The sequence below is a fragment of the Phacochoerus africanus genome, chromosome 2, assembly GCF_016906955.1.
Source record: "Phacochoerus africanus isolate WHEZ1 chromosome 2, ROS_Pafr_v1, whole genome shotgun sequence".
Taxonomy (NCBI): domain Eukaryota; kingdom Metazoa; phylum Chordata; class Mammalia; order Artiodactyla; family Suidae; genus Phacochoerus; species Phacochoerus africanus.
In genome coordinates, this window is record NC_062545.1 from 189,601,649 (window position 1) to 189,628,677 (window position 27,029).

The 27,029-nt window shown below is 37.1% G+C and overlaps 1 protein-coding gene across 1 annotated transcript; it reads left to right on the forward strand.

Moving 5' to 3' along the window:
• Nucleotides 1-27,029, forward strand: ACTR10 (actin related protein 10). The gene is made up of 13 exons (XM_047767442.1): nt 1-192; nt 3,266-3,338; nt 5,392-5,474; nt 6,019-6,127; nt 7,878-7,985; nt 10,576-10,643; nt 11,203-11,282; nt 15,914-15,949; nt 20,488-20,567; nt 20,646-20,719; nt 23,828-23,909; nt 24,880-25,081; nt 26,604-27,029. Exons 1-13 carry the CDS (start codon nt 116-118, stop codon nt 26,783-26,785), a joined length of 1,254 nt encoding a protein of 417 aa, XP_047623398.1. The 5' UTR covers nt 1-115; the 3' UTR covers nt 26,786-27,029.

Consider the following 27,029-nt stretch of genomic DNA (forward strand, 5'->3'; position numbering starts at 1 on the left):
GGCCCCCGCCGTCGCCGCCACCGCCCGTGCACCGTCGCTCTGGCCCCGCCCCCCAAGAGCCGAGGCCCGGCGGCCGCCGAGTCCGCGTCATCTTTGCACCAGCCTGTTTACAACCATGCCGCTCTACGAGGGCCTGGGGAGCGGCGGGGAGAAAACGGCGGTCGTGATAGACCTGGGAGAGGCTTTTACCAAGTGAGTTGCTGTGGCGCCGGCTGCGGTCGTCCTGAGGGGAGGGCGGGTAGCCGAACCCCAGGCCCAGCCCGGGTACTCGAGAGGCGGTTTGCTAGGTCGACACTTCTTCGCCCAGGATCTCCGCAAATGACGCCCCTTTTTACTCTCACTGTGGGCGGTGCGAATCCCTAGGATCCTGTGGGATGGTCAGGTTCTGACTCCTAGAGGCCCTGGAGGCTTCGGGAGAATTGCCTTCGCCGCCCTAGGTCGTCACCCCAAACTGAACAGACCCTTTGGGGTCATTTATGCAGGGGATGACAGCGATGACCTAGACCCGGCTTACCCTGGGCTTATCTGTAATGCCTGATGACGATCTCCATTATTAAACACGTATTGAGCCGAGCTTTGTTCATGCTGGAAATTCAAATATGTTTAAGACAGGGCTGTTGCTTCTGAATAGTAGGAAGTCAAATTAGAGTGGCTCAAGATATAATGAAGTGAAACTGTTTGGATAAGACTCTGGAGAGCCTTTGTGGCTCTCCCTACCACTTAACTCTTAGATTAGTAAATTTAACATGTTTTAAGAGACAACTTGTAAACAGTGGAGTAATGGTCTCAGCCGTAAGGGTGGCATAGATCCCTTTGACTAGGCAAAGCCACAAATACAAAAATCTTAAATGATTTGCATGAAACTTCAGAGATTGATGGACCTTCACAGTGGTTCTTGGACACCAGGTTGAAAGCCCTTGTACTAAGTTCAAGATACAGGCAAGTGACAGCCAGAATTCCATCTTAGATATATCTGAAGTGGAATCATCTGAGAAAATTTTTTATATATCTCTAAATAGTGCCTAACATATAGTATGTAGTTACATAACTATTTGTTGAATAAGGCATCAAAAGAGCCTATTTAAGAATTGGGGAGTTCCCATCATGGCTCAGCAGAAACGAATCTGACTAGCATCTTTGAGGACGTAGGTTCAATCCTTGGCCTCACTCAGGGGGTTAAGGATCCGGCATTACTGTGAGCTGTGGTGTAGGTCAAAGATGTGGCTCAGATCCAGCGTTGCTATGGCTGTGGCATGAGCCAGAGCTACAGCTCCAATCCAACCCCTAGCCTGGGAACTTCCACATGCCATGGGACCAGTCGTAAAAAGACCAAAAAAAAAAAAAAAAGAATTGGATCTCAGTTACTCCAGAATTGGATTAAACGTAGTCTTTTTTGTTAAGGGAGTTCCCATTCCTGTCTTGGCAGAAAGGAACCTGACTAGTATCCGTGACCATGTAGGTTCAGTCACTGGCCTCTCAATGGGTTAAGGGTCTGGCCTCGCGTGAGCTGTGGTGTAGGCCAGCACCTACAGCTCCGGTTCAGCCCTAGCCTGGGAACTTCATATGGCATGGGTGCAGCCCTAAAAAAAAAAAAAAAAAAAAACAGAAACACGAAGTCTTTGGTTCATGACATTCTCTTACTTTTTATGCAAGATCCTCCCATATTTGTATTTTCTTACTTATTTTTAAAGGCTTATTTTAATAACATAAGTATGTTGAGGCTGACACCCAAAGATAATTATTGAAAAGCAGAAGGCAACTATATAGGAGAATGATTATTGACAAAGGCAACAGGAGGGTGGTAAGGTGAGTTTATGCAGCTAACCAGTAGGTTGCACCCTGGAGAATTTGAGGAGCACTGGTAGAAGTAAACATGAAAATGTGACTGATAGAAGATGAAGAGAGCTATTTGGGAATTAGAGGTAAATACTGAAAACTGGACAGGAAGAGGTAAGGATAAGACTAAACTTGTATGTTAATTCTTTTTAACTTTTTTTTTTTTTTTGTCTTTTTAGGGCCACATCCACGGCATATGGAGGTTCCCAAGCTAGGGGTCGAATCAGAGCTACAGCTGCTGGCCTACACCACAAGCAATGCTAGATCCGAGCCTACACCACAGCTCACGGCAACGCCGGATCCTTAACCCACTGAGCAGGGCCAGGGATTGAACCCGAGACCTCATGGATACTAGTCAGGTTCATTAACCTCTAAGCCACGATGGGAACTCCTTAACAACATTTTTAACAAAGTTTTGTTTTACATAAAACAGAAGTGGAAATATTGGAAGTTCCCATGTGGCTCAGTGGGTTAAGAATCTTATGTTACTGCAGCAGTGGTGCAGGTTGCAACTGCAGCATGGGTTTGATCCCTGGCCCAGGAACTTGCACATGCCACAGATTCAGCAAAGAAAAAAAGAAGAAGAAAAAGTGGAAATACTTAAATACTCAAGGAAAGAGAACAGTTTTTAAAAGGATGACATACTGTGCAATTTTTAAAATGACAGCAGCTAAGGTCAATAATATTGGCAGAAGTTTATTGTATAATTCATTATGTCTGAATAGTATGATTATAGTTATATCAAATATGCATAGTTTAAAAAATAAACCAAAGGAAACATCAGTATGGAAGCTAATGATATTAGAATGATCAAATTATGAGTAATGTATGAATTATAGAAATGAAGTACAGATCCAGGGTGATAGGGGTACATAAAGTTCAAGTAAAAACCTGTAAAAAACAGATAATTCACTAAGATAATAATATAATTCCCTGGTTTATTTAACTGTTACTAATTGAAATTGTTATTTTTTTTTTACCTTTAACTATGGAGTTCCTGTTGTGGCTCAGCAGGTTAGGAACCTATCTAGTATCCATGAGAATGCAGATTCAATCCCTGGCCTCGCTCAGTGGGCTAAGGATCTAGCTTTGCTGTAAGCTGTGGTGTAGGTCGCAGACACAGCTTGGATCCCACGTTGATGTGGCTGTGGTGTAGGTCAGCATCCAAAGCTCTGATTGACCTCTAGCTTGGGAACTTTCATATGTGGCAGGTTCAACACTAAAAAGCCAAAAAAAAAAACCACAAAACACACAATTATGAATAGATGGTATTAATTTTTGCTTAGTTTATTTGTCCCTGTGTATGCATCAGAAATATTTCTACATGTTTTTGTGACCACTGCTTTGAAGCAAATAAAGAAAAAATTTCTGTGACAAATATAAAGAAATAAGTTATAATTTATTGTTTCAATTTTCTGTATATTTGCAGGTGCGGATTTGCTGGAGAAACTGGTCCAAGATGTATAATTCCTAGTGTAATAAAAAAAGCCGGCATGCCTAAGGTATTTTTTTAAGCAAATGAGCAAAATAAATGTTGTACTATAAAATGTTTTTAAATGGGACTCTAAATAAGATTGACTAGAATACAGATAAATCCATAGCTTATGACTATATTCCAAGAAACTTTTTTGAATCTTTATTTAGGTTTAATTTTGCATACAATAAAATTCACTTGTTTTAAGTGTACAACTCAGTGATTTTTAGTAAATATATAAGTTGTGCAGCCATCACCAGAGTCCAGTTTTAGAACATTTTGTCATCCCAGTAAGCTCTCTAATGCCTGCTTATAGTTAATCCCCTTTCCCACCCCAAGCCCACCACTGATGTTCTTTCTGTCTCTATAGATATGCCTCTTCTATACAATTTATATAGATGGGATTACATAATAGCAAGATAAATTATATAATATCACTATAACCTTACTAAAATAATTACACAAGCCTTGTAATTATAGAATCATTTTATTCTTACCCTTTTCAGCATGTAAATGAGGGCCTTGTTTCTTTATCTGTAATTCAAAAGACCTGTAAAAAACAAATGTTAAGAAAGTTTCTTGCCAAAGCTAATTTGGCAGATGGGAATTATGGAACAATAGAAAGAATAATTTTACATGCCCTAAAATTCACCCATTAAAATCAAGTGCAGATTTTTCTCCCACAACTTAATATTTGTGTTCTTGAAAACCTCTCCTTGATCACAAATTAAAACAGGTTTGGAGGAAAATAGAGACAACCTTTATAAAACCTGTGTAATTTTGTAATCCGAGCACTAGCAAGAACAAAAATTAATACCACAGGAAAAAATTAGTATAGCTTTGAGTTGTGGCTAAGTGTGACTAGAGGCTCTCTTGGGGATATTTAAAATAAAATGAAATAATTGAAACTGAAGGTTAGGGGGTTCTGAGACAGTGCAGAAAGAAATGAGTTCTGAGCCGATTGGGCTGTTGTTAAGGTGGGACCAGAGGAAATGCAGCCCAATAAAGAGTCTTGAAAGAGCCCACTCTGGTACAGGAGCCCCTGGTACACAGGATCATTTAAACTTTTTTTAAAAAGATCTGAAAGAATGCCTATTTGTGTGACTACTGAGTTAACTACTTTCTTTACTTTTTTTTTTTAAATTCAGATTGGTTTTGTTTAATTTTTTAAAGTATAGTTGATTTACAATGTTCTAACAATTTCTGCTGTAAAGTGACCCAGTTATACACACACACACACACACACACACACACACACACACACACACACACACTCTACTTTCTTTATCTTGATGAAGGTTATAACTCTGTCTTCATAATCTCAGCTCCTCTTGCTTAATATGAACTCTACAACTTTCATATCATGTAGACAGTATTCCCTCATTTAACAAATGCACGCATATTGGTTTCATAAAAGCACATGTTGGAGTAGGATACAGTAAATGAAGCGTCTGTGATTTGTTAGTGTTGATTTAGCTTAGTGTTTGCATATACTGCTTCAGTGCTAATGGTGCATGTTTTCATTTTTGCCATACATATTTATGAGCTAGGTATTTTGTGCCTAGCACTATATCACTTGAAGGAGAGTATATCATAAGCAAGCCAAAAACAGTTCTTGCCCCATAGAGTTCGTAGTCTAATGGAAAGTAGACCCTTTTACAAGCAATTAAATGGGGTGATAATATAAAAGGGAAAGAGTCAGTGCTTTGGGAGTAAATAACAGGAACTGAACCAAGTCTGGAGTATTTGAGGAAGCCTTTAATGCTTTTTAATTGATACTTATTTTTTATCACTACTGCCAAAATGATGTCAGATGGAAGAAAAATGTTTTGAACACAACTGTTTACTTACTATGGACACACTTTTATCCCAATAAACCAAAACATTTTGTCATCTTGGTCATTCTAGTTCTTACAGATGTCTAAAAAAGTGACATTTTTTATTTTTAATGTTTGTATCTATTCTCAAAATAGAAATTGCTTTTGATTTATTATCAGAAAATTCATTGGTAGAATAAATAAGCATGTTTTAATTCTGATTTTTATTATTGTAAATTAATAAATCCTTTTAATTTTTTATAGCCTATCAAAGTTGTACAATATAATATCAATACAGAAGAATTATATTCCTACCTAAAGGAATTCATCCACATACTATATTTCAGGTAAATGCAGTTGTGTTTTTTTTTACCTAGCTTTTTCTAATGCCCCTATGGTGATATTTGGTTGTATTATTTCTAGTGCAAAAAAAAAATTAGGCCTTTCTTCTGTGGTGCAGTGGGTTAAGAACACAACTGCGGTGGCTTGGGTCACTGTGGAGGCGTGGGTTCAATCCTGGCCCTGGGTTAAAGGATCTGGCGTTGCTGCAACTGTGGCTCAGATTCAGTCCTGGCCTAAGAACTTCCGTATGCCATGGGTGTGGCCATTAAAAAAAAAAAAAAAAAAAAAGATGTACTATACAAGATGGGGAATATAGCCAATGTTTTGTAATAACTTTAAATGGCAGGTATCCATTAAAATTGTTTAAAAATTTTAAAAGCATTAAAAATTTAAGTTATCTTGCCCCAGTAATAAAATGAAGGTGTCTTTTTGTCATAAAGCTTCTTAAGCAGAGGTGATATATTTTCTCTAGATTTAACAAATTGCATTATGTACCAAAATAAATACAAACTTTTATTTTCTTTTAAAAACAAAACTCTCACTTTTCAGGCATCTATTGGTGAATCCCAGAGACCGCAGAGTTGTGGTTATTGAGTCTGTATTATGCCCTTCCCACTTCAGAGAGACGCTTACTCGTGTTCTTTTCAAGTATTTTGAGGTAACTTTTTTATGTTGTTGTTGTTTTTGGTAGATACTCAAAGCTTAAACTAAAAGGTCCTTATTTTATTTCCTTCATTGTATATACTACACAATGTATTTGAGGAACCGTGTGACAGAATAAACTGAAACCTCTTCAAATTGACCGTTCATTTTCTTTGTTTTGTGGTTATTTCATGCATAGTTAATATTTCATCTGATTCTTAGATAATTGAAGATTTCTTTTTATTGCTTTCTCTTATTTGTTTATTCTAATATAAGTTTTTATGTTTTAGAACTTTTTTCTAAAATAAAAAGTCATATTCTGTGCTGAGAAGTGTATGATGTATTTCTGCCAGGCCTTTCTAGTTTTCAATATTTAATTAATGCTGACTGTTCTAAATTCTCCAATTCTTTAATTTTAGGTTTTAAATTCCTATTAAGTGGAATATTCAAATAATGTCTCTCAGGAAATTCTCCTGTGGCACAGCGGGTTAAGGATCTGGTGTTGTCACTGCTATGGTGCAGGTGCAGTTCCTGGCCCAGGAACTTATGTGTCACAGATGCGGCAAAAAATTAATTAATTTTAAAAATTGTGTACAATATATAAGAAATTAAACACATATAAATATATTTTTTATACATTCTACTGAACCCAAAATATATCAGAAGTCACAATGTCTTTATGAGGTAAGGGCAGTTAATATTTCTAAGTTATAATTTAGTGAGACAGGCACAGAGAAACAGATTACATACTCTCATACTTCCTTACGTCACTAATTCAGAAGTTGGGTTTGCAGTAGGGAGAACACACACAAAAAAGCAAAAAGTCACTTCAGCTCTTATCTGATTTGTAATAGATGGTTTTCTGTATTTTTTACATAGTGTTTTAGTTGTGTTTATGTTAGTATCTTTGGTATATAATCAGAATACCTACTGTCTTAGATAAGGAAAATACAGCCATTATTCTGTTAGCCATTTGGTTATGATAGACTTCCATATTTTGATTGAATATTTATCTGATTTTTGGGGTGCACCGTATCTTGCAAATTCCCACTGAAATATGTCAGAGCTAAACATTTTTATAATTCTTCAATTTTAACTGCTATATTATATTTTTGAAGTATACTTCATATTATTAACTTTGTAAATAAAGACAAGAATTTTTTTATTTCTGTTTTGATGATAAAGACATCTATTTTTAAAATTTATCATTTTCCTTTAAATTTGTCTCTGAAGCTCTTCTTTTATCCCTTTGAGTTTTCCCTGAGAGAGAACTGAATTAATAAAAATGCTTCATAATTGTAATTTCAGAATGAAACAACTTAAAGAATTTAAAGAGTGTTTTTAGGAGTTCCTGTTGTGGCTGAGTGACCAACATAGTGTCCATGAGGATGCAGGTTCAATCCCTGGACTCTTTCAGTAGGTTAAGGATCCCAAATTGCCGCAAACTGCAGTGTAGGTGGCAGATATAGCTTGGATCTGGCGTTGCTGTGGCTATGGCATAGGCTGGTAGCTACAGCTCTGAACTTCTATATGCTGCAGGTGTAGCCCTAAAAAAAAGTTTTTATTTATTACAGCATCTTTCGATTATTATGTAAATTCAAATAAAGTGACAAACTAGTTCTTAATTTAGTGCCATAATGTGATTGAATAAGTACCATAATATAATCATGAATTTCTCCAAATGTATTTGAAATGTAAGGGAAATACCTTCAACTACTGACATTTATTCTGGTTTTGTTTCCTGTTTTGGATTTGTTGTTTTCCAGGTTCCATCTGTTTTGCTTGCTCCAAGTCATCTAATGGCTCTTCTTACACTTGGGATAAATTCTGCCATGGTCCTGGATTGTGGATATAGGGAAAGCCTGGTGTTACCTGTATCTTTTTTGTAAATGCATTGATTTTGTAGTTTTTACTCTACTGTAAAATAATTAAGCTTACTACAAATAGTTTTATTGCATCAAATTATTTTGGGTTATTATTTACAAATGTGAAATGTGTGGAAAAATTCACAAGATTGTGAAACTTAAATTTACTTTTTGTAGAAATTGTCATTATGACTTGGTCCCAGTATATACACCATAGATCAGACCTCATGACTATTATGTTCAGTTTTTAAGAGGAGCATTAACTAATTAGGATGTGTCAAAGAAGTTGACACGGATAGTCAAGTTCTAAGAAAAGATCACATGAAGAGTAATTGGAGGAGTTCCTTGTAGGTTTAGTGGGTTAAGTGTTGTCACTGCTGTGGCGCCAGTTTGATCCCTGGCCTAGGAATTGCTGTGTGCAATGGGAGAGGCAAAAAAAAAAATAAAAATAAAAAAAAAATAAAGTTAATGGTGACATGATATCTGCCTTCAAATAGCTGAAGGGCTCACTGTAGAAAAGTAAATACGTTTATTTTTGTCTGTTCCTCCAGAGGCTATCACGGAGGTAGTATGGCATAGGGTTTATGAGTTTGGGTTTTGCAATCAAATATACACATAAGTGTAAATAGCAGCTGTGCTTCTTACTGTAAATATTTTACTTAATATTACTGTGTGATATTGGTCAGGTAGCTTAATCTCTTTTGGCCTCAGTTTCCTCATCTGTAAAATGGGAATTGTAATAATTCTACCTTGGAGTTCCCTTGTGGTGCAGTGGGTTTAGGATCCAGCATTGTCATTGCAGTGTCTCATTTCACTTCTGTGGCATGGATTCGATCCCTAGCCTGGGAACTTCCACATGCTGTGGGCACAGCCAAAAGAAAAAAAAAATTCCACCTCATTTAGGGTCATTGTGTGACTTGAGTGAGGGAATGTATATAAAGTATTTAGCATAGGACCTGACACTTAGTAACTTGCTCAGTAAGAGCTGTAGTTTTTATAGTTTTCGCCATTGGGGAGAACTCCTTAGTAATTTAAGCTGTCCCAGAAAGAAATTACTTATTATTAACTGTTATGTTCCTATCTTAAATTAGAAAAATTTAAGAAGAGTAATACAGGTAAATGTCTTGTAGAAAATGGTATAGCGGACATTTGCTACATTTGAAAAGGAGGTTGAAGTACATAAATGCAAGACTCTTGCAATCTTGAGATATATATGTGTATTTATCAGAAGGAAGGAAGAATCATTAATTTCTAAGGCACTAAATTAGGCAGTTTTTTTTAAATACAAAGTATTTGTGTATAAGTTTCATAACAACCCGGCAGCATAAGTATTTTGCTCAGTGTACAAATGAGAAGATTGAAAGTAGAGACAGGTAGTTGACCCAAGGTCATAGAAGCATATAGCCAAGATATAAATCTATGTTTGTCTTCAAAGCCGATGCTCTTTCCAATATACTTTTCTGCTTTTCATAGATATTGTAATTACAAAATATCAGCAAAAACAATATGTAAAATAAAATAGCAAACCCACAGTATAACATACTATCTGCTATCCTCTCAGCTCTAATAGAAATACAATAAAATACATATATGTAATTTATAATTTTTCTTTCTTTTTTTTTTTCCTTTTTAGGGCCGTGCCCACGGCATATGGAAGTTCCCAGGCTAGGAGTGAAATTGGAACTGCAGCTGCTGGCCCTCAGCACAGCCACAGCCACAGCCACACAGGATCTGAGCCACATCTGTGACCTGCACCACAGCTCACGGCATACCAGATCCCCAACCCAGTGAGTGAGGTGGGGAATCAAACCCACATCCTTGTGATACTCATCGGATTCATTTCTGCTGCAGCACAATGGGAACTCCCTAATTGTTCTAAGAGCTACAAGTTTCAGAGTACAAATGAAAGAGGTGAAATGAGGAGGTTCCTGTGTGGTGGTTCAGCAAGTTAAGAACCCAGTGTAGTCTCTGTGAGGGTGTGGGTTTGATCCGCGGCCTCACTCAGTGGGTTAAGGATCCAGCATTGCTGTGAGCTGCCGTGATGTTGCAGATGAAGCTTGGATCCTGTGTTGCTGTGGCTGTGGTGTCAGCTGGCAGCTGCAGTTCCAGTTCAGTCTCTAGCCTGGGAACTTCCATATGCCCCCCCCCCAAAAAAAGATGAAATTAGTAGTATATTTTATTTAACCCAATATATTTAAAATATTATCATTTCAATATATAATAAAAATTATGAGATATTTTACAAGTTTTTTTTATAATATTAAGTTTTCTAAATTTGCTGTGGAGTTTGTTTTTATAGCACATCTCAGTTCAGGCACATTTCGAGTGCTCAGTAACCACGTGTGGACAGTGGCTATATTATTAAATACCTTAGCTCTAAGTAATGAATTCTGTGTGTGTGTGTATGTGTGTGTATAACCATTTTCTTTGGAGAAGAACATGAAAAAAGAGTCTTTGATTTTGCTGTAACTTAGTAACTTAAAAATAAGTAAGAATTTGCCATCCAAGCTGATCAAGAACAATATTACATAGGTGAGGAAAATATTGAGGAAAACAGATTTAATCTCCTAAAATGGTAATATCCTTGACTACCTTGTAGATATATGAAGGAATCCCAGTACTAAATTGTTGGGGAGCACTCCCCCTAGGAGGAAAGGCTCTTCACAAGTAAGTTTCTTGGCATTTGGCACATTTGCTTCACCTGTGCCACAAAAATAGATGCTAATTTTTTTACCAGTAGTGATCAGTAGATGGCTTGTAATTTGGATATTTAATGCTATTTACTCCATTCTTTATCAGCCTTTAGTATATTCATCTCGTAAGGTAAAACAGACTTATTTTAAGCATGATCAATAGATCATAATACTTAAGTAAAATACTAAATAAGAAAAGGATATCAGGAGTTCCCATTGTGGCGCAGCGGAAATGAATCTGATTAGGAACCATGAGGTTGCAGGTTTGATCTCTGGCCTCCCTCAGTGCGTTAAGGATCCTGTGTTGTTGTGAGCTGTGGTGTAGGTCGCAGACGCAGCTTGCCTCTGGCGTTGCTGTGGCTGTGGTGTAGGCCAGCAGCTGTAGCTCCAATTCGACTCCTAGCCTGGGAATCTCCATATGCCGCAGGTGCAGCCCTAAAAAGCGCCCCCCACCCCCGCCAAAAAAAAGAGAAAGGATATCAGTTGCAATATTTTAACTCCAATAATATATATATATTTTTTTTTGTCTTCAGGGAGTTGGAAACTCAACTATTGGAACAATGTACTGTTGACACAGGTGCTGCTAAAGAACAGAGCCTTCCGTCTGTGATGGGTAAAATTATTTTAAACTATTGAAGAGTTGTTTACATTCCCTTTTCATTCCTTAACTCATTTTTCCCCATTACATACTCTCTTTTCCCTATATCACTCAAATGACACTCTGGTGATTCCAATTATAGGGTCATCATTGAGCTGTTAATAACTAAATCCATTAGTTGAATTTTAATCATTCTAGAACTTTTGACATCGTGGATTATCATATGCTCTTTTTTTTTAAAAACTCATTGATTTTTACTATATTTCTAGTTGTACAACCATCATCACAACTGAATTTTACAACATTTCTATCCCAAATCCTCTGCCTCCAACCTGTCTCCTTTGGTAACCATAAGTTTTTCAAAGTCTATGTGTCAGTTTCTGTTCTGTAAAGAAGTTCCTTGAACTTCTAGAAGTTTTTTAGATTCCATACATAAGTGATAGCATATGACATTTATGTCTCACTCTCTAACTTCACTTAGCATGATAGTTTCTAGGTCCATCCATGTTGCTGCAAATGCCTTTATTTCATTCCTTTTTATGGCTGAGTAGTTTTCCATTGTGTATATGTACCACATCTTCTTTATCCACTCCTCTGTCAGTGGACATTTAGCTTGCTTCTGTGTCTTGGCTATTATATATAGTGCTGCAGTGAACATTGGGGTACATGTATCTTTTCGGGTCATGGTTTTCTGTGCATAGATGCCCAGGAGTGGAATTGCTGGATCAAATGGTAATTCAGTGTTTAGTTTTTTGAGGAATCGCCATACCGTTTTACATAGTGGTTGCACCAATTTACATTCCCACCAACATGTGTTCCCTTTTCTCCACATGATCTCCAGCATTTTTTGTTTGTAGACTTTTTGAGATTACCATATATATTTGATATCTTTCCTTAGCTTTGAGGACTCCCTTCCTTTATAGTATTCTCTTATTTCTCCAAGTATTCCTTCTTAGTTTCCTCTGCCCATATTCTTCTAGGGATCTGTTTTTTATTCTTTTTTTCTTCCTACCATCTTTTTAAAAGTAATCTCATCTGTTCCCATAACTTTAGCTGCATCTGTATGCTGTTGATTCTCAAGTGTATTAGGCCTGATGCTTCCCCTAAAGTTCATATTCATATTCCCAACTGATTATTAAACATAAACTAGGTATGCCTCTAGGTTCCTCAAACTCAAGATTTCCAAAAGTAAACACATTATCTCTTCCCCGAAAATCATTTCAAAAATCACTGTTAGATAAAGATAACATCTTATCTCTCATTTTAAAAAACTGGTAGTTTATCAGTCTTTTCAGTTCTTCCTCAGAATTTTTTTTTTTGTCTTTTTAGGACTGTGCCCTTGGCATATGGAGGTTCCCAGGCTAGAGGACCAATCAGAGCTATAGCCACCAGCCTACTAGAGCCACAGCAATGTGGGATCTGAGCCACATCTGTGACCTACACCACAGCTTCCAGCAACACCAGACCCTTAAGCCACTGAGTGAGGCCAGCGATTGAACCTGCATCCTCATGGATGCTACTTGGATTCATTAACCACTAAGCCATGATGGGAACTCCCTCAGAAATCTTTTCTTCTCTTTTTTTCTATCATCCACAGCACAGAACTTTTTTTTGGCCATGTCCATGGCATCTGGAAGTTCTTGGGTCAGGGATCAAACCTATGCCACAGCAGTGACCTGAGCCACAGCAGTGACAATACCTGGTCCTTAACCGGGAGGCCACCAGGGAACTCCCAAACACAGAACATCTGAAAACAAAGACATTATAAACTAGACTCTCACTGTTTGTTGCTTAGATTATTACAGGAGCCTACTCTTTGGACTGATTCGGTCTGTTTCACACTGTTGCCTAGAATAACTTTCACAAAACAAATCCGATTACCTTGTTCTTTTGCTTGACAATTTTTGCTGGCCACCACAGGTTAAAATGCAAATTATCTGTTTGATATACATGTTTCTTTACAGTCAAACTTGATTCTACCTCTATGCTTTAACACTAAACCCTTTGCACCTTATTTTTTTAAAACCTATTAATTCTATGATTTTAATATTATTATAGAATGAGAGGTAAATCTGGAGGGGCATGAAACTTTCAAAATCTTGATCTCTAACAATTTAGGTAGATCAATATGGATTATTTTACTTTTTTGTAATTTTTATTTTTTTACGTTATAGCTGCTTTACAGTGTTCTGTCAATTTTCTAATGTACAGCAAGGTGCTGTACATACAGTGTACAGTCACACATACATACATACATATATACATTCCTTTTTGCCACATTATCATGCTCTATCATAAGTGGCTAGATATAGTTCCCAGTGCTGTATAGCAGGATCTCATTGCTTATCCATTCCAAAGGCAATAGTTTGCATCTATTAACCACAAATTCCCAGTCCATCCCACTCCCTCCCCCTTGGCAACCAACCACAAGTCTGTTCTCCATGTCCATGAGTTTCTTTTCTGTGGAAAGATTCATTTGTGCCATATACTAGATTCCAGATATGAGTGATACTACATAGTATTTGTCTTTCTCTGACTTCCTTCATTTAGTATGAGAGTCTCTAGTTCCATCCATGTTGCTGCAAATGGTATTATTTTGTTCATTTTTATGGCTGAGTAGTATTCATTCCTTTGTGTATATATACCACATCTTAATCCATTCATCTGTCAGACATTTAGGTTGTTTTCATGTCTTGGCTGTTGTGAATAGTGCTGCAATGAGTATACAGGCCTTTGCACCTTATTTTAGCTCTAGTAAATTTCATATGGCTCTCCAGCCACAGTCCTGACACCATAGTTCTTCCACAACCCTGTATCTTGTTTTATACTGTTCTTTATCTGGGATGTTTTTCTTTACCAGTTTGAGTTTTTGATCTCTCTACATGACTCAGCTGGAATGTCACCTTGATTGTGAAGCCTTTTTCATTTTCCTTAAGCAGGATGTGTTATGCCCTCACCAGTATTTATTATGAAACATTTAACATATCCTCATATACCTATTAACTGACCTGTCTCCCTTAATAGACTTTGAGAATCCCTGTCTTACTTGTTTTTCAAAATCTGTAGCACTTAGTGTAGTGCCTAGGCACTGAATAAATGTTGGAAAGAGAAAGGCAAGTTTTTAGGACATTGTTCATTACATATGTTGTCTTCCTGTTGTTCTTTAGGTAGTTAAGATAATAGCATTCTTAAATTAACTGTACTTCTATAAAATAAATTTGAAGATAAAGATAATAGCATTCTTCATTCTATAGATCAGATTATTTTTCTTCTGTTCCAGATAAACTTTGTTACCTTTTTAGTATATCATAGTGACAGTTTATAAAAGATATCCAAAGATAATGAGTTTAGTGTAGCATTGCGAGATATTTTAAATAAAGGTTTTCTTTAAAACAGACTATAACATTTCTTTAAAATTCTGAGTGTGTATTTTCTTGGACACTGTTTATTTATTTGACTTTGATGTGCAGCAGCTTGATGTGGAATCTCAGTTCCCTGACCAGGGGTTGAACCCTGGGTCACAGCAATGAAAGTGCCAAGTCCTTACAACCAGAACACGGGGGAGCTCCCTGGACACTCTTTAACCATTCGTCTTAGACTCTGATTGTAATCTTCCCTCTCATATGTTTCAACATTTGAATTTGATAGTTAGCCTTGCAGTCCTGCTAATTGAAGAATGACATCATATCACTGTTTGCTGAAGGATCCACTTAGGAGAATCAGAAACACATATTTATTTAGTATATTTCTTGTCCGAGTTGCTGTTGTGGCTCAGTGGTAATAAACTCAACTAGTATCCATGAGGGCGGGGTTTGATCCCTGACCTCGTTCAGTGGGTTAAGGATCCGGTGTTGCCTCGAACTGCAGTGTAGGTCACAGATTTAGCTCAAATCTGGCGTGGCTGTGGCTGTGGTTTAGGCCAGGAGCTGCAGCTCCGATTTGACCACTAGCCTGGGAGTTTACATATGCCACAGGTGCAGCCCTAAAAAATAATAATAATGATAATAATAAAGACAATAAATAAAATACCTCTTGTCAAGGTCCTAAACAAAGAGACAAGTCTTATGTGTACTTGAGTATCCTTAGATGAACCCTGAATGAGCCTATTTCATTTAGTATTTAGGAGCTAGTTCAAAAAGAATGAATATACTAATGTAACATTTAAAGACTAGGCTAAATACATTGAAAAGTGTACAGTTTAAAAATTTTTAAGTAAATTATATGCAAAATATTATACTTCACTTTTTGTAAAAGAAAAATAGTTCATATTTAAACTGCATTTCTTCTAAGTACTTTAACACAAGATAACCAGCATATCTTTTTTATGGTAAAGATTTTCTTGGTCAATTCTTATCTAATGCTAATTATTCTACCATATTTTTAAGCTCTTGTTTTTATCAAATTTATGAGTATATGACATTTTGTAGCATTTTGTGCACATCTGGCTTCAACTTCTGTGCTTTGGCTTGGCTTTGAATGATGAAGTTTCTTCCCAAGAGCAGAGTTATATTTCTGTTTGGCTTTTTAAAAATTATAGCACTTACAAAAAATTACTGGAGTGGAAAATGGAAATGTGAATGCAATTTAACAGATTGTTTCTGCTTATTATTAATATTTTATCATTCTAAACAAAATTTCTGTTTTAGGTTCAATTCCAGAAGGTGTCTTAGAGGACATTAAAGGTAAACTTAGTTCCCATTTCTATCCCCTTTATCTTTTTTTTTTTTTTTTTTAAGGGCTGCACCTGTGGCATATGGAGGTTCCCAGGCTAGGGGTCTCATCGGAACTGTAGCCACCGGCCCACACTACAGCCACAGCAACGCCAGATCCTTAACCCAGTGAGGGAGGCCAGGGACCGAACCCGCAATCTCATGGTTACTAGTCAGCTTCGTTAACCCCTGAGCCATGACAGGAACTCCCCCTTTATCATTAAGTGTTTGGAGGACATTCTAAGTAATTAAACAGATAAAAATATATTAAGTTCATAATGTAGCATCCTAAAAATATTTACCATAGAGGCTGTGGAATAATATAATTAAATTTTGGTTTTTCTTCAGATTTATGGAAGCTTTTGGCATTGTTTGTGGTGTGTTATTGATGAAACTTATCAATGAAAGCTAGAGTATGCAGTGATACTAAGGAATTAGTAGTTTTCTCAGTATGAATTAACAGTTAAATTGCTTATGAAAACCACTGATTTTATGTTGTTTAGCTTTTTTTTTTTTTTGCTTTAGTTTTAAAAATACATTTTTACTGACCTAAGAAATTCTACAGTTAAAAAAAAAAAAAATGGAGTTCCCGTCATGGCGCAGTGGTTAACGAATCCGACTAGGAACCATGAGGTTGCGGGTTTGGTCCCTGCCCTTGCTCAGTGGGTTAACGATCCCGCATTGCCGTGAGCTGTGGTGTAGGTTGCAGACGCGGCTTGGATCCCGCGTTGCTGTGGCTCTGGCGTTGCTGTGGCTCTGGCGTAGGCCGGCGGCTACAGCTCCGATTAGACCCTTAGCCTAGGAACCTCCATATGCCGCGGGAGCGGCCCAAGAAATAGCAACAACAACAACAAAAAAAAAAAAAAAAAGAAATTCTACAGTTGATGAAAGTATATGTAATTTACTTTATTATTTTTTGTTTTAATTTTTTTTAGGGCCTCACCTACGGCATACAGAAGTTCCCAAGCCAGGGGCCAAATCAGAGCTACAGCTGTCAGCCTGTGCCACAGCCACAGCAGTGCTGGGATCCGAGCCGTGTCTGTGTCCTACACTGCAGCTCATGACAATCCCAGATTCTTAACCCAATGAGAGGGACCAGAGATCGAACCTGCGGCCTTATGGATACTAGTTGGGTTCGTTACCACTGAGCCACAACAGTAACTCCCAGATTCACTCTAAAAAGATATATTACTTCTCCTTTGTTATTATTCTTTCTTTGTTTTTTGGTTGTTTTTGTCTTTTTAGGGCTGCACCTTTGGTATATGGAGGTTCCCAGGCTAGGGGTCTAATTGGGGCTCTATACCAGAGCCACAGCAACGTCAGATATGAGCCGTGTCTGTGACCTCCGCCACAGCTCACAGCAATGCAGAATCCTTAACCCATTCAGTGAGGCCAGAGATCGAACCTGCAACTTCATGCTTCCTAGTCGGATTCATTTCTGCTGCACCACAACAGGAACTCCACTTTTCTTTTGTTAGAGTGTATATTTATGATGATTTTTAAATTTGGTTTTCTGGTATTTTGATTCACTGAAAGGAAAACCAGTTAAAATATAATGTTTTGATCTTCAGTACTGAGAATGTCGTGTAATATTAATATTCTAGAATATTTAATAGAGAATTAGACAATAATGGATTTTAGAGCTAAATGGGACCTGGAGATAATCTGGTGCAATTGAATCCTTGAAATATTAAATGATTCGTTTCATGTCCCACAATAGGTAGGGTTAGAGCTAAGAATGCAAAATGGATCTTGTTCTTCATTATATTGCTTACTTATGTGGTATAATTACCTAAAATCTCTTCAGTTATTATAAAATTTCAGTCATGTGTACATACTTGTGTCAGTAGCTCAAATAATACAGAAATATCTCTAGTGAAATGAATAGTTTCCCTTCCTTTCTTCCAGTCCTATCCCCCATGATACAATAATTAACTCTTTGGAATGTTTCTTTCCATATAGTTTCCAACTTGTGAAAAGATGTTTAACTTTCCCATAAGCCAAAGAAACATAACAGATGGGCAAAAACTTTGAAAAATAGACATTTGGTACATATAAGATTATGGGAAATTAATATATTGCTTTTAGTAAGAACTGAAAACTAACCTTTTTGGAAAGTGTATTTATAAATAAAAATCAAGGAGATCCCTCTATGGCACAGCAGGTTGAGGGTCCAGCGTTGTCTCTGCAGCAGCTAGGTCACTGCTGAAGCATGAGTTGGATCCCCAGCCCACTGCAGTGGGTTAAGGATCCAGCATTGTTTGCAGCTGTGGCTCTAGTTCAATCCCTGGCCCGGGAATCTCCATATGCTGCAGGTGCGGCTATTTTAAAAAAATGTATATGTACATATACACACATACATATATACATACACACACACATACATATATATATATATACATGTATGTATAAAAAAACGCAAAACATATATATGTTGTCCTATTCTTTTCTCATGTATCTCTTCTTCATCTTTTTTTCCTTTTTTGGCTGTACCTGCAGCATGTGGAAGTTCCCAGGCCAGGGATCGAACCCGAGCCACCACAGCAGCCCTAGCCGCTGCAGTGACACCACTGGATCCTTTTTGTTTGTTTGTTTTGTTTTTGTGCTTTTTAGGGCTGTACTCATGGCATATGGAGGTTCCCTCCCAGGCTAGGGTTGAATCAGAGCTGTAGCCACTGGGCTACACCACAGCCACAGCAATGCAAGATTCTTAACCCACAGAGCAAGGCCAGGGATCAGACCTGGGTCCTCATGGATGCTAGTCAGATTCGTTTTTGCTGAGCCATGACGGGAACCCGACACCACTGGATCCGTAACCTGCTATGCCACAGAAGAACTCTGGGAACCCATTTCTATTAAAAACAAATATGTAATTTCTTTCTCTCTCTCTCTCTCTCTCTCTCTCATACACTATATTAGTTACGTAGTTTAATTACCTAAATTTTTTTCAATTATTTTAAAATCTTTAAGTGTAATTTATATTTAAGTTCCCAGGCTAGGAGTCAAATTGAAGCTATAGCTGCTGGCCTGCATCACAGCCACAGCAGCACCAGATCTAAGCAGCATCTGTGACCTATGCCACAGCTCATGAAACACCAGATCCTTAACCCAGTGAGTGAGACCAAAACCTGTGTACTCATGGATATTAGTCAGGCTGGATACCTTTGAGCCATGACGGGAACTCCTTGCTTCTTTTTAGGGCCGCACTCATGACATATGGAAGTTCCCAAGCTAGGGGTCAGATTGGAGCTGTAGCTGCTAGCCTACACCACAGCCATGGCAACGTGGGATCCGAGCCACATCTGCGACCTACACCATAGCTCACTGAGCGAGGCCAGGGATTGAACCCCACATCCTTATGGATCCTAGATGGGTTCATTAACCACTGAGCCACGAAGGGAACTCCTCCTTGCATTTTTAATTCACTAAATTTGGTTTCTTTGAAGGATACTTCCCTATGCCAAGTGTATATAATGTTGAGGTCAGAAGAATTTACTTTGCTTAAGTAGTTATGAGGATTTAAATAAAGTATAAAATATATAAGTAACTCAAGCACCTGTCTATAAACATATGGATTCTTAACCAATATATTTTTAGTTATTAAACAAAAAGAATTTTGTATAATATATAAGTTTATATTGGCTAACATGTTTTACAAGTAATTAACCAAATCATGCGATTTCTTTCATTCAACAACAGTTTTGTCTCTACTTGAAAAAATTTTTTATTCCTTACCTATTTCTGAAAAAGCTGCTTATTATAAAAGATACTTTGGGGAGTTTCATCATGGCTTAGTGGGTTAAGAACCTGAGTAGTGTCCATGAGGATGCAGGTTTGATCCCTGGTGCCACTCAGTGGGTTAAGGATCTGGTGTTGTCTGATTCAACCCCTAGCCTGGGAACTTCCATGTCCCACAGGTGTGGCCCTGAAAAGAAAAAGAAAAAAAAAAAGATACTTTGCAACAGAAAAAAATGTTCAAAGTGAAAAAATAAATGATTGATGTACTGTGCAAAGAGGGAAAATTAATCATGCCAAAATCCCCTAAACTAAGGAGTGTTATTGCAACTAATACCAAAATTCAGCTTTCTGACCAACAAAGATTTTTAAAAGCAGGTGCATAAGATTAGATATAAATCAGTCTGGTTCAAAGAAACAGGCTGTCCTGTTAGGGTAACTACGTTTTCATGATGTTAAAAGTTATTTTTATTATGGTACTATTTATACAAGGAATATAAAAATAGCAAAAACATAGTTTCCTCAGAGATAGCTTTTTAAAAAAATTGGTCTCATGGAAGACAAACATGCAACATATTATATGATTCCTCAGTGAATGGAAAGGTTTTTTATTTGTAAATAAATTGTCATAAGCTAACTAAAGACAGATTGTTTATAAAATCCAGGTCATTAATATATCCAATTGAATAGAATTGTTCTATTCTTCCAAATATGTTAAATCTGGGACATTGACTCAATCACAAATCATAACAATGTCTCCTCTACTTTCTTTTAAGTGCGTACTTGCTTTGTTAGTGATCTGACACGTGGACTAAAAATCCAAGCAGCAAAATTTAATATTGATGGGAATACTGAGGTGAGTTAAAAATAAATGTTTATTCTTCTTCTAGAGGTTATAATTTGTATACTTATGCTTGTGATATTTATATTTCAGCGTCCCTCACCACCCCCAAATGTTGACTACCCGTTAGATGGAGAAAAGATTTTACATGTCCTTGGATCAATCAGGTTGGACCTTAATTTTTATGAGTGAAATAATGAGCTAAATTTGGGGCCTTTAAAAATATTTGTATAAGCCTTTAGTATTGCTCATTTAATAATTATGTGTTTGTCATTAAGCTTCATCATTCTTGGTTATTTTTATTCAACTTTTTTTAAATAATGATTTTTATTTTTTCCATTATAGCTGGTTTACAGTGTTCTGTCATTTTTCTACTGTACAGCAAGGTGACCCAGTCACACATACATGTATACTTTCTTTTTTCTCACATTATCATGCTCCATCCTAAGTGACTAGATATAGTTCCCAGTGCTATACAGCAGGATCTCATTGCTTATCCATTCCAAAGGCAATAGTTTGCATTTATTAACCCCAAATTCCCAGTCCATCCCACTCCCTCCCCCTCCCCTTGGCAACCAACCGCAAGTCTGTTCTACAAGTCCATGTTATTCAACTTTTTAATATTTTAGAATTAAAAAAACTTTTCTAGGAGTTCCTGTTGTGGTACAGTGGAAACAAATCCGACTAGGAACCATGAGGTTACGGGTTCAATCCCTGGCCTCATTCAGTGGGTTAAGGATCTGGCCTTGCCGTGAGCTGTAGTGTAGGTCCCACACTCGGCTCGGATCTGGTGTTGCTGTGGCTCTGGCGTAGGCCAGCAGCTGTAGCTCTGATTGGACCCCTAGCCTGGGAATCTTCATGTGCCGCAGGTGCGGCCCTAAAAAGACAAAAGACAAAAAGACAAAAAAAAACCAACTTTTTTATTCTTGAAAGTAATTTATAATTTAATTAATGGAACTAACCATTCTTTGAGAGGGAGAATAAAGTATGACACTTTAAAATAGGATTCATCAAATTTTTTCTGTAAAAGACCAAATGGTAAATATCTCAGGCTTTGTTGGCCATATGGTTTCTATTGCAGCTATTTAGTTCTACAGCTGGAGTGCAAAGTCAGCCATAGGCCATATGTAAATGAGTGAGCTTGACTGTGTTCCAGTAAAACTTTATTTGCAAAACAGTCAGTGGGGAAGTCCTTTAGTGGCATAGCAGGTTAAGGATCTGACATTTTCACTGCTGTGGCTTGTGTCACTGTTGTGGCACAGGATCATTCCCGGGACCAGGAATTTTTTTATGCTTCAGGCTCAGCCCCCAAAAAACAAAAACAAAAGACAACAGTGGGGTGGATTTGGCTAGCAGGCCGTAATTTGCTGACTCCTACTTTAAAACATTGTCTTGTTAAAAACAGTGCATTTTTCCAAATATACTAAATCTTTAGGACTAGTTAGTAATTTACCTTTTTGTTACTCACTATTCAGTCTGATGATACACTGTAAGTTGTCAAGGACTTACATAATCATATTGGTAACAATATAATTTTTGTTTATACCCAAGCTTTACAGAATTTGTATTGAGAAAGTTTCTTATTTATTTATTTAGTTTAGGTTTTATTTTTTCTATTGTAGTTCATTTACATTGTTCTGTCAATTTCTGCTGTCCAGCAAAGTGACCCAGTCATATTTCTGCTGTCCAGCAAAGTGACCCAGTCACACACACATTTTTCTCACATTATCCACTGTATTTTGAAAGTTTCATCTTGAAATATTAGATCAGAAGATACACAGAAAAGAATTATTATATAAGTAAATATTTATGTAAGTGAATATGGAAGCTCCTGTTAGATTTTGAGATAATTAAACATTGAAATATTGAAAGGATGAACATAAATATACAGATGGTAAAGATAGTAGGTTGGGGAAACAAAAAAGTGAGAATGCTATACTTTTTGGTAGTAACTTTGTATCATTTTACTTTTTTTTTTTTCTTTTTTTCGGCTGCCCAGTCACATATGGAGTTCCTGGGCTAGAGATCAGATCTACCAGGGATCAGATCCTAGCCTCACTTGCAGACTTTGTGGCAGCTTTGGTAACAAAGGATCCTTTAACCGGCTTTGTGGGCCCACAGATCAAATCTGCATCCTGGTGCTGCAGATATGCCACTGATCCCATTGCACCACGTAGGAACTCCTTCATTTATCTCTTATTTAAGTTATATTCATTAATTTACTATTTAAAATTTTCTCCTGATGGTATAGGAAGCCCAGAATAAGAGGAGAAAGTAACTATTTTAAAAAATTCAGGAATTCCCATCGTGGTTCAGTGGTAATGAATCAGACTAGTAACCATGAGGATGCAGGTTCGATTCTTGGCATCACTCAGTGGGTTAATAAGGATCTGGTATTGCCATGAGCTGTAGTGTAGATCACAGATGCAGCTTGCATCTGGTGTTGCTGTGACTGTGGTGTAGGCTGGCAGCCTAGCTCTGATTCGATCCCTAGCCTGGGAACTTTCATATGCTGCAGGTTTAGCCCTAAAAAATAAAATATAATAAAGTGTTTTAAATTTGAGAATTAACAGAAAATAAATATTTTATTAGGCAATAAGAAATCTTTTTCATGTATTATTTTGAAAAACAAAGGAATACTTTGGGCCAGATAGGAGAGGGTCTTATTTATTTTTACATCTCTTGTATCACTACTGATCCTCCTGTCTCTACTAACAGCTTTTACAGAATTCTGTTCCTTTTCTCTTCCTTGGTTTAAAATGATATAATTGGACCAAATATATATATAAATCTATACATAATAATAGTTATAACTAGTACTTAGGGAATACCTCACAGATGCCAGGCAGGCACTGTTCTGTTAACCCACTGAATCTTCATTGCAACGCCTGAGACAAGTGCCATTATTCTCCTCATTTACAAATGCAAACACACTGTGTTTTAATCATTATTCTACATTAACATAGTACTAGTACTTAAAAATATGCCTGGAGTTCCTGCTGTGGCAAGCAGGATTAGTGACATCTTGGGCACGCTGGGACACAGGTTTGATCTCAGCCCTGGCATAGTGGGTTAAGGACCCAGCAATCCCACAGCTGCAGCTTAGATCGAAGCTGTGGCTTGGATCTGCTCCTTGGCCAGGGAACTCCATATGCTGCGGGGCAGCCAAAAAAAGAAAAAAGAAATAAAAATAAAAGTATGTCAGTAGAACTAACAATATATACTGTATCATATTAGGCGATGCCAACAAAACACTCTGTTTTTAATCTCCTTAGAGATTCGGTTGTGGAAATTCTTTTTGAACAAGATAATGAAGAGAAATCAGTGGCCACTTTAATATTGGATTCCCTTATGCAGGTATTTTTATTTTGTAAAAGGTTTCAATTTATGACTAGAGCCCTTTAGAGAAGCTTTAAAAATCATATTTGTATTTTTGATTTTAGCCATTGGTTACAGTTTTAAGCTTTTATGTTAAGTTTTGTAGTTACTGAGATTTACTTTGGCACTGAAATAAGATATCCACAACATTTCAAACCCAGGGTTAATACATGCTGTGGACATATCATTCATTTTTTCCATAACTGTGATACCAGATTTTTATTTTGTACCTAGCATGGCTTGTAGTTTCTTCAGATACGAGTTTGTGTAGTATTAAGTTTTAAATTCCACAGGATATATATGTCTCTTGTTTAATGACTTTGGAATCTCCATGCAAAATACTTTCACTTTGGAAGATACTTGCTATCTCTATGGCTTTACTCAGGGACTTTGGAAGATACTTGCTATCTCTATGGCTTTACTCAGGGACAAACATAACATCAGTGAAGGACTTTAACATTCCTGACTCTTAGAAATGACGTAGAAAACAATTTTTTCTAAGAATATTCTCTTCCCACTTGATGACTGGCTCTGGATGTGGTACTGTGAAGATAGTACCTTAGAAAAGTTAGGTCTCCACATATTTTCCTTATTAAAAAAGACATAAAATTTGTCGTATTCTTTGCTGAACTCAGTCATTCTACCCTGAAAATGAGTCTGCTCCCATACTACTACTCTGTGCCCTATGGAATTTAAAATTCTGTACTACTAGATTTTAAAATACTTAAAGTTCTGTATAAGTATATGGTAATATTTCGTAGTGCTTTATTTGCCACATGAAAAAAACTCCCTTGTTAAAGAAACCTTTCTGTGGCCCTGTTTTTTTTTTTAAATACAAATGATCACCTCTTTAATTTGTAATATATAATCTGTATATTTTCTTAAATTCTGTCAAACAATATTTGTACAGTTAAGGTTAATTCTTTTCTTCTTTCTCTTTAAATAACAGTGCCCAATAGATACCAGGAAGCAACTAGCAGAGAATTTGGTCATCATAGGTGGCACATCTATGTTGCCAGGATTTCTCCACAGATTACTTGCAGAAATAAGGTATTTGGTAGAAAAACCAAAGTATAAAAAAACACTTGGAACCAAGACCTTCCGAATTCATACTCCACCTGCAAAGGCTAATTGTGTAGCCTGGTTGGGAGGTAAGAATTTATCTTTTAAAAAATAATGACTATATATTAATGGGTTCCTGAATGACATTACTAATGGCTATATTAGAATAGATGATGGGTACTCTCCTTGTGGCTCAGTGGTAATGAACCTGACTAGTATCCATGAGGATGTGGGTTTGATCCCTGGCCTTGCTCAGCGAGTTAAAGATCCAGCGTTGCCATGAGGTGTGGTGTAGGTCGCAGATGCAGCTTGGATCTGGCTTGCTGTGGCTGTGCAGCTCCAGTTTGGTGCCTAGCCTGGGAACTTCGATATGCTGTGATCGCAGCCCTAAAAAGCAAAAAAATAAAATAAAATAAAAAACAAAAAGAAAAAACAATCATGCATGTATATATTTGTGTAAGTTTTTTGGGTTTTTTTTTGTTTGTTTTTTGTCTTTTGTTTTTTTAGGGCTATACCCACGGCATATGGAGGTTCCCAGGCTAGGGGACCAGTCCGAGCTACAGCTGCCGGCCTACACCAGAGCCACAGCAACGCCAGATCCAAGCCTCATGGGATCCTTAACCCACTGAGAGAAGCCAGGGATTGAACCCTCAACTTCATGGTTCCTAGTCGGATTCGTTTCCGCTGCACCGCAACAGGAACGCCTATATTTTTTTAAGTTCTGATATGTGCTTTCCGATGTAGTTACAGCTAAAAAGTATCAGGGTCATTCAGAGAGGAAAAACCAAGTCTCGAGGTTTTAATTGGATGTTGTATTTCTTGTAGAATTTGGTTAATATGTAATTTTGATTTAGGACAAATTGATTTAGTTACTAAACTGTTTTTTTGAGACTGCCTTGTGGGTCTTTATAAGGTCTCCAGCATAGACCCTTAATATTATGATTGGCTTATTGGTTTTAGCACTGCTATTTTGTTTGTTGACACATAATCTTAGAGAATACTAAGGGTATTATTTATTGTATTTACAAATAGTTGAAAATGCTTTCTGCCCTACTATACTTCACCTGCATTTAAACACAGTAATACTTAATCATTTTCACTATAATCCAGTTTAAATTATTTTCTTTTTTAAAATTTTTTTTTGTCTTTTTGCTATTTCTTGGGCCACTCCCGCGGCATATGGAGGTTCCCAGGTTAGGGGTCAGATCGAAGCTGTAGCCTCCGGCCTACGCCAGGGCCACAGCAACATGGGATCCGAGCCGCGTCTGCAACTTACACCACAGCTCACGGCAACGCCGATTCATTAACCCACTGAGCAAGTGCAGGGACCGAACCCGCAACCTCATAGTTCCTAGTCAGATTCGTTAACCACTGCGCCACGATGGGAACTCCCAGTTTAAGTTATTTTCAATACAGGAGTTGTGGCTTACCCTAGCATTCAAAATAGGGAATATAGAACAACTTAACTGGAATTAATTGGAAGGACTGTGAATATGTATTATTGAATTTTACCTGTTGTCTCGTCATATAATGAATTGGATATATGTGTGTACATAAAATTTTCTGGTTAACAGTTTTCATCTCAGCTATAAAAATATTTTTACCATACAGGGGCTATTTTTGGAGCACTACAAGACATACTTGGGAGCCGTTCAGTCTCAAAGGAATATTATAACCAGACAGGCCGTATACCTGATTGGTGTTCTCTTAATAACCCACCTTTGGAAATGGTGTTTGATGTCGGAAAATCTCAGCCACCTCTGATGAAAAGAGCATTTTCCACTGAGAAATGAAAGTTTGCTTAAAATTCGACTTTGCTTGATTGCAAATATCTAATCAATTACAAGCAAATTGTGCAAAGTGTGTAGGATGCTGTTAAAGATGACTTTATTAGAAGTGAAGGCATTTCTGTAATTATTCTTCACATTAATATTTAATTATTTTGACTGTAGTGTCTCTTGTGTAGTGATAGAATGGTAGCTAATGCTTATGAAGTTAATTGCATTTATATCAATAAAATATAGTAAAGCAGTTTAA

Coding starts and splice junctions, on each gene's coding strand:
- ACTR10 (XM_047767442.1), top strand. CDS start 116: ATGCCGCTCTACGAGGGCCTGGGGAGCGGCGGGGAGAAAACGGCGGTC. Junction 5,475..6,018: donor ATCCACATACTATATTTCAG/GTAAATGCAGTT, acceptor CTCACTTTTCAG/GCATCTATTGGTGAATCCCA. Junction 20,568..20,645: donor ATATTGATGGGAATACTGAG/GTGAGTTAAAAA, acceptor TTTATATTTCAG/CGTCCCTCACCACCCCCAAA.